At 36.4% G+C, this 9,349-nt stretch overlaps 1 protein-coding gene across 4 annotated transcripts; it reads right to left on the reverse strand.

The window, feature by feature from the left end:
- Positions 1-248: 248 nt before the first annotated feature.
- On the reverse strand, positions 249-8,945 carry LOC125036734 (60S ribosomal protein L11-2-like; the record flags this gene model as incomplete). 4 transcript variants are annotated; one of them, XM_047629585.1, is given in 3 exon segments in its annotated part: positions 249-398; positions 866-981; positions 8,034-8,945. In XM_047629585.1, coding segments are annotated over 2 exon segments (261 nt in total), but the record flags the coding sequence as incomplete, so codon positions are not given.
- Between the last annotated feature and the right edge of the window lie 404 nt (positions 8,946-9,349).

The raw sequence follows: 9,349 nt of genomic DNA on the forward strand, positions 1-9,349 counted from the left end.
GTATAACAACTTAATTCTATGCTGTCATGTATTATGCTTATAGCTATGATTTAGAACATGCTAATTAGTATTACCAATGTCAGAATTTAAAGATTCCGAGTAACTGACAAGAGTACAAAGAGCTATATAACCCAAAGCAAATTAAGTTGTAAAAAACAAACTTGCTTTAAATCATTTGGTATAAAACATGCAAATCTGCGTTTTATTTTCCAGTCCAGCTCAAAACATTCTAAAATGACAAAAATTACCTTCAATCCCTTCTCTAAGATCTCCTCAGCTTTAGGTCCTCGCACAGTGCAATGGACTGCGATCTTCTCATTTCTTCTGATGCCGAAGGAGCGCACAGTGTACCGGGCCTTTGAGAAAACTGGTTTTTGACCAGTCAGAGACTCCAGCACCTAAAATGAAACAATTTATATACTTAATGTAAATACTACATACATTTAACCTGAAACTTAAACTGAAAGCTCATAATCTTGTTCTACACACACTTCAATTCTTATAAAACAAATGATCATTGAAACAACTTAAAGTGACAGTTGAAAATATTCATTCATCTAGCAAAACATTAACTATAAAACAATTACTAAATTAGGATTTTAAGTAACCAAGCTCTACATCAGCATTCATTCTTAAGTTCAAACCCATATTTAAAGTATCTGAAGTGAAAAAACACACACACACACTAAGAGTCAGAATATGCTCCTGAAACTATTTAACTAATTTCACCAACCTACATAAAAAATTTGGTACTAACCATGACCAACGCTGATAATCTTCGCTGGTCCAAAGAGAAGCGGCGTACCAAGCCGTCATGGTCAAGCGCTTTTCAAGGATGCGCACAAAAAATAGGTTTATGTCCCACCTTGGCTGCACGAGTAAGCTTGTCACCACTCTCTCCAACGCAGATGTTGAGACATAGCTTGCTTACATGCACATCGCGCATGACATTTTTGGACTTCTCTACGGATGTCATGGTGCCTGCAAATGTATGTATATTTAATTCCAAGACTTAAAATAAAGAGGAAAGGGGAAAGAGGAATGGGGGGGGAAGAGGAATGGGGGGTGGGGATCAATCATTTAACAGCTAAAATTGTGCCCCTGTAATACTAAGAAATCGTTCCTAGACAATACTTAATGCTTCCCAATAAGCTGCTATAATATTAGAAACTTTAAATCTAGAACATGTCATTCTAGAGCATTTTTCTCTTTTCCCTAATAAATCTATCCGTTATTTCCCAGCAAGTTTTGCAAAACCCAAGTAAGAATTTTAGGCTATACATGTTTATAAACATCTTAATCCAACCTTGTATCTTCTAGAAAAAAAAAATATATATATATACATATTTATATTTCTACTGTTGGATAGACAACTATACACTGCTAATTTTCTCTCCTATTTATCTTGCATACATTTTTGTTCTACCGAATTTCTTAAAATTCAGCAAATGAACATGTATGCATTCAGTGAAAGAGCGTCATAATTGACTTTGAAAATACAAAGAATTCATACCTGCCTTTTCAGGATTACCTGATAGCTGCATTAAGAAAAGTATATTAGATTTTCCTAGACCCTGTATCTAATTCCACAAAATCCATCAAATTCATCCTGGAACCCTATATATGAGAAAATCTGAAAATGTATAAATGCTATGCTCCTTCTCATAGATATTACCCAAAACTATTCCCAAGACTGCCACACCCTCCAGAGATGAAGTCCCAAAACCAGGGTAGCATGTGAAAAAATCCATACCTAACCTTTCCTACTTTCTATTTCTTCCCCCCACTTTATTAGCAGTTTGCCCCAACTTGCATAAAATGAACATTAAGAACTCTGGTTATTTAAGGGTGTTGAGGACTGTCCCCAAGCAGTGATATGCAGCCAATGTTTGTCGAGCTAGCCACGTAGCTGACAACTAAAAGATTAGAAAGAAAATAACAAACGTAGATAAACACAAACAAATGGGACACTGCTTACTCATCTGTAAATACTTTTACTAGCAATTATTCGTTTGATGTTTATCAGTTTAGAAATATAAGTCAATTTATATTCTATTGATGCAGACGTTAGCTTCTTAAAATGTATCATCGCTTTTTTTTTTTTTTTTTTTTTTGTAATATGTATTTATGTAGATGTGTGTCTGTGTGTGTGTGTGTGCGCGCGCGCGCGTGTGTATGTGAGTAGATGTGATTCATCCGCATACACTGAACCATGTAATCCCGATCAAATATCTAATAAAGAGGAGAAATGTGAATGATAAAACACTTATACAAAAGGCAACAGCACTTAAAGAAGCTATTTGTTGCTTGAAAAGGGATTTTTTATTACAGTTCTAATAACCATATGTACGTCTCCTTTGAACTTAATATTATCCTTCACCTTATGAGAACATCTCTTATACTAACAACGAGAAAACAACTTGTGACGACGACAAGCACACAAATGAGGCGTTGCGGAAAATTATGCAAACGGTATTACAGGCTAAAGAAAGTATTCAAACGATACAGCGGCAGGAGAGTGAGATGTATGCCGTGCTTCCACTTACGTTGAACTATGTTTAAAATATCCGCCATGTGTGATATAATAAAGAGGAGAAATAAAACACTTAACAAGAGCACTTAAAGGAGCTCGTTTTAACTTGAACAGGCTATGTGAACTATAAGTGTCGACAATTACGTCCACATGTATGATAAAAACAAAGATTTTTATTACAGTTATAATAATTATATGTACATATATACACACGAGTAAATATAAATTAATAAATAATTGATCAATAAAAAACAAAATCTATTATAACTGAAGATGATAACAGAAACAAAATACATATCTTAAAGATGACCTTCAAGCAGCAGACAGTTCACTTGTACAATAAATTTTGTAGATGTATCGAGATGTTTAGAAATGTTATTACATCAAAAATAAAATTATCGGGAAATATACCTTCCCATAATACTGCTATCGATTGTGCTGTTGTACAGTATCTAAAAAAACCACAGCTTATCCATCGTCGAGCATCATAGGGTAATTACTTCAACTTACCGAAAATATGATTTCCGACCCCTCTTACTGGCTCGCCTTATACTTCTACAGCGAAATGTACTATTCGACAAAGTGAGTTTTACACTCATTTATAAACAGCGGGCCTTAAAAGAATATAAAACAATAATTATTAACGTTCTTTCATGAAAATACTTATACTTATTATTTGTGGTTGTCCCGTGACCTTGAACAGGCCTAGAAAAGATGATGTTACGATTTGAAGGGATAACTCAAGTAAATTTCGCAAGCTCTCTAAAGCTTTTGTCTTTTCTTAAATAAACTAATATATAACATATGTCAGGTCATTACACTAGTGATTTAAATACTGCTACTATTATTACTATTAATGATGATGATTATAAAGTTGATAGTATCGATGAAGAGGAGCTAAGGAGATATGAAAAGAGCAGTACTGTAGGTTATGCAGAAATCCCAAATTACAGAAAATGTAACAACACCGTAAAATTGATTGAATATAACGAAAAATCCCTTTGTCTTAAAATCTGTAAACAAGACAAAAACTGTCCAATAGATGATAATAAACGTGTTTATGAGCAAAAACATCCATCTACATACAGAAAATCTAATACAGATACCGAAGATGAATTGGAGAAGACAAATTTTAGTAATAGTTTGTGAATACTGGGAATGTGGTGTACATATCGGTCTCTATGACATGTCGAAGCGAAATCTTTATGAAACAGTTGGGCGATATTCAAGAAACACACATAAGGAGAGATTATTCATGTTAATGAATAAGAATGAAGACATAACACAAACGCTTATCAGTAATCGCACAAGATGATTAGGCCACGCTAGATGCATATTACAGTCCTTTACATTAATACAACTTAAAATGTATCGCTCCAATGGTTGGTAAAATGATTAAAGATCAAACTATTAAAGAATTTAATAAGAATTATGGTAGAAGTGTAACATTACACAACGTAACATTTATGACGAAACAAAAATATGGATGAGAGTATATGCAGCTTGTCACGAAAAAAATAATCAGATAAACAATGGACTTCCGCAACGTATTATCCTATTTGGTGCGCCGCTCTATGGTAGTAAAACTCAGTCGGGTATATGTTAGTATATGTTAGTATATCTAGTCTGTGTGGTAAAAATAGACTTTTGATTAACATGCGTATGATGCAAAGGTTAATTACCACAATCGATTGTATTGCTTGCGATATGCATGATAGTGTCTATGGTAGCGAGTTATTAAAATGTAATACAAAATCTCCAGCTAATCAACCAGCAAATGATGACTAGACAAACAAAGGAATCGCTAATAATTAACAACCAAACGACCGCTTATCATATTAACGATGTTCGATACAAAATACTCGTGAAGGATTATTCATTGTTTACACACTAAAAAGACTCCAGGAAACACATCGATATCTATATACGAATCAGTTTAGCACTAAGATCGTAGATGATGTAAACATACATACAACAACAAAGAGAATGCAAGAAAACTTACTGAAGCGTTCATGTAATATATATGTACTAAAATGGCATCAAATGGAATTAAAGTTGTTTTATTACAGTCTCATCATAACACAAAAGAAATACCATTGGATGAACCGTTCGTACATAACAATCAAATCAGTACTTCAATTATCTGTAGACTACAGATCTGGATGTGACTCATTATGTAAGTGCGTCCGTGCGCTTTACTTTAAATCACCATAGTGGGTAAGTTGATGTTATGAATCTTAAAATATTGGCTAACGATTGGAAGAGAGATCAACTTTAACTTTCTTTTCTCTGATCTCTGGTCCAGGAGCTGTGTCATGAGTAGAGATGATGACGTTGAGGCGGCCGGGAGAGAAGTGAGCCGCGTGCGAAGGCACTCGATTCTCGAATGTGGGAGGGGCTTAGGTCCAGTGCTCTCGCTTTTGTATGTCTGAGTATAATGTTCCTCGTGTCGGCGAGGTTTATCAACTTACTGACGGTACTTCATGCCATATATATGAAAATAAAATGACATCTAATAAAATTAGAGTGACTTTATTATTCTCACAACCACAATAAATGGAACACGGAATCTAACATTATATACAGTGAATATATAATGATATTCTTATAGTAATGAGGTTTATTATATGTGGACTATATATTTGGATGTGACGTATTATGTAAGTTCGTCTCACCATCACCCAGTCAATACCAAGCGAGTCACCATAATAGCAATCGAAAATTCAAAGTGTCATTGAGCCATCTTGGTCTGTCGAGGCCTCAATCGCGCCGCGAACTCGCCTGCTGTTAATTGTGCTCGAAGTAAATGTACAGTAAATACTCTCTGATTTTCCCAGAGAATTTTTGTTTTTTTCTTTCTGCATTCAGCAGTCTCTTCTCAACTATTGACGGTGATAAGGGAACATTACACCTCTCCTCAGACCCGCAGCTCTCTCTATCACAGGGAAACTTGTATAGAAAGGCCCAGCAGTCTGAGCTGACATATAGGTGTGCTTTTTCTTCCATTGAATTCCTTTCCCTTTCTTGTGGTCACCTGGACCTGTATAAGTCCCTCGAGGGCTTTTGTATTCGTCTGGGTGGTGTGCTGCTTATCTGTTGCCCCTTTGTAGCAAGGATTGGCAGTAAGGGAGCAGCCCAACACAAAGCTCCAATCCCCTTGTGCACTTGAGAACGCAACCAGTCTGCCACTACATCATGAAGGTTAGGTTCTCTGATCACACCATGGCCAAAAAAATCAAAGAGAAGGGGATACACCTCTTCAAGCTATATGTTGCCCCCTGGCAAATCGAATTTGAGAGGTATACGCCCCTTAAGCAGTGCATGAACTACTTCGGTTACGGCCACCTCAAAAACAATTGTAAGGCCGAGAAGAAGACGCGGTGCACCGAGTGTGGCTCCAGCACTCACTCCTACAGGGACTGTAACAAAACAATCATTGAACATCTTCCACCCAGAATGATCAGCAGACTACGCCATATCTTCAATGCAGCCCTGGCAACAGGATATTTCCCTGATAAGTTCAAACACGCCACCCTCACCTTAATACCCAAGCCAGGGAAATCTATACAAGAGGTGGGGAACTACCGCCCCATCTCACTCTTAGAAGTCCCAGGCAAACTGCTAGAGAGGGTAATAACACAAAGACTCATCCCACACCTTGAAAACAACCAAATACACAACACAAGGCAATACGGCTTTCGCCCACACAGAGGGACTGAGAGTGCCATCGCCCTCGCTTATGAGGAGATTGCTCTCGTTCTCGCTAACAAGCACCAGACAAACGCAATACTACGAGACGTCAGCAAGGCCTTTGATAAGATCTGGTATGACGGTCTCAAATACAAATTAACACAACTACAGCTACCCACACACTTCACACGCCTTCTCTGTAGTTTACTGGATGACAGGACTGCCACGATACGCCTGGGAGCCCACCTAGGCACCCCCATCCACCTCAGAAGTGGAGTACCACAGGAAGGCGTTTTATCGCCAACCCTCTATATCCTGTATACAGCTAATCTGCCAGAACCAACACCATACAGCAACTATATTTCGTATGCAGACGATATCACACAGATTATCACACACCCCTCTAAATCACAACACTTCATGAAACGAACAACAGAAAGAGCTATACAGAACATCAACACCTTTGAGCACCACTGGAAAATACAGACAAACATAAACAAATTCAAACTCATACCTATAGCACGTAGAAATTCACAACTAATCACAATCAACAACACCAACATTCCATACACTAACACAGGAAACATTCTCGGATTACAGTTCACAAGCACAGGCTTCCTCACACACGTCAAACACAGAATAACACAAGCACAAATAACACTAACCAAACTAAAATGCTTTTCATGCTGCACACCACAAACAAAACTCAGACTTTACAAAACTGTCAGACCTATTCTTGAATACACAGCTATCCCGCTGGTTGCAATATCAAACACACAAAAACTCCGAATGCAATCAGTACAGAACAAAGCACTACTCTGGGTACACGGCGCAACATATCAAGACCGAATTCCCGCAGAAACACTACACAAAACATACAGCATGGAACCACTGAACACATGCATACACAGACGAGGCAAAAACACCTGGGCCCGACTACGCGAACAACAAGACGAACATTATAACAATATCTTTGAAAACACGCAAACACCCACACAAACCATGCTTGGTGGCCCAGAACACTACCAATCACAGAACACGAAACACCCACACCGATATACGCACACAAAAATACACACACCGACCCTTAACTGTGACCATGATCATGTTTTTGTTAATTTTTAAGTTGTTAAAGGCTATAAAAAAACACAAAAAAATAAAAAAACAATAAAATCAGAAGTTACCCTCAGAATCCCCAATCCTCAGCGCCTGAAATAATGAAAACAAAGTGAGCAACCATCGGCCCTGCCAGCTCCCATCTTCTTTTTTGCCCTTTACCTTGCATTAAAAAAAAAAAAAAAAAAAAAAAAAAGTTATGTAGTCATTAGTTTATAAATTTATTCCATTAAGCCATTTGCTAATCCTATTGATTTAATCATTAGTCGTTTCTCGTTAATTAGTTCCATTATTCTACTCACAAATATAAAAACAAAAATCAATAAAAAATCATTAAACGCTAAAATAAACCTAAAAAAACAAATACATATATATCTATATGATTATATATATATTAAAAAGAAAGAGAGGTGTTTTCTTTTACTTTAACTAATATAATCTCACTATTCCTTTTGGCCAGCACTTCAATAATTCAATAACTCAAAATTCAAATCCCCCCCCCTCCTCGAACTCCAGACATGACCAAGAGATAAAGATATACCACCATGCAAGGGGCTTTCGCCCCCCTACTTTCATAACCTCTAACTTCCTTATATTTCAACACTTTACCTTCTCCCCCACTCCTCCTTGGATTTCTTCACCTCTTTACTACGTTAATTCCGTTAATGTAAGTTCGTCCGTGCGCTTTACATACTGTGTAACTTGATGTTATGAATCTTCTTAAAGCATTGGCTATTAATTGGAAAATCAAGTTTGACTTTGTTAAATCACATCGTTCTGTCGTTTTCTCTGGTCTCTGGTCCACAAGCTAGGTAAGGAGTGGAGATGTTGACTTTGTGGCGGCCGGGAGAGAAGTGAGTCTCGTGTGGAGGTACTCGATCCTCGAATGTGGGAGGGGCTTAGCAAAATGAATCCCAGCGTTGGGGAGCTCCGACTAGTTTTGTATGTGTAAAATCTTACTTAGCGTCGGGGAGATTCGACAAGTTTTGTATGTGTGGAAAATTTGACTTAGCTTCGGCGAGATTTAAAATCTTACTGATACGTTGTTTATGATAAATTTATAGAAAAAGATAAATTACATCAAATAAAACTAAAGTTGTTTTATTACAGTCTTTTCATAATCACAAAAGAAATACAATTGAAATCGTTTATAAATAACAATCAAATCAAGACAAACATTCACATCGATGTCTGAAACATCCACTTGGAACAGTGTATTTAGCTCTAACATTATATAAAGTGAATATACATTGATATTTTTATTATAGTAATGAGGTTTATTTGTAGATTACAGAGCTGGCTTCTGTAACTCATTATATAAGTGCGTAGAAGGGAGATCAACTTTAACTCTAAATATTCTGTCATCATCTATCATTGTTTTCGTCGCTCTATCGGTCTATTGACCTTTTGAAAAGGGAAGGGTAATCTATTATCTCTGAAAGTAACACATACGTTCGGAAATATTCTGAACATATCCGTAACCTTTGTTATAACTTTTTAACTTTTTTAAAAGTTATAAAAAAGAGGATCTAATATCGTTATTGATAACCATTTCTTAATGAGTATTTGTAAAAAATAGCCTGTTGAACCATATATTCTCTCTCTATATATATATATTTATATATATATATTTATATATATGCATATATATATTTATATATATATGGGAGAGAGAGAATGTGTTTGTATTTGTGGACATATATTTAAATATAGTCTTGATAATCATTAAGATAATGATTATTACCATGCTGATGCCACTGAAAAATGAAAAAAGAAAAGGTTACCGTGAGATGTTAAAAATCACTCGAAAAAACACGAATAGGCATCTCGACTCATCTGACAATCAGGAAACATTCAACGAGTTGGTAAACAATTCCACAACAACAACAACAACTACATCAGCAACAAAATCTCATCCACATCGTTTCTCTTTCATTCTCTCCGTCTTTCTTATCTCCCCCCCCCCTCTATCCTTCCCCCCCCCTCTCTCTTTCTCTTCCTTTTTCTCTC

The sequence above is a fragment of the Penaeus chinensis genome, chromosome 21 (genome assembly GCF_019202785.1).
Source record: "Penaeus chinensis breed Huanghai No. 1 chromosome 21, ASM1920278v2, whole genome shotgun sequence".
In the NCBI taxonomy this organism is placed as follows: domain Eukaryota; kingdom Metazoa; phylum Arthropoda; class Malacostraca; order Decapoda; family Penaeidae; genus Penaeus; species Penaeus chinensis.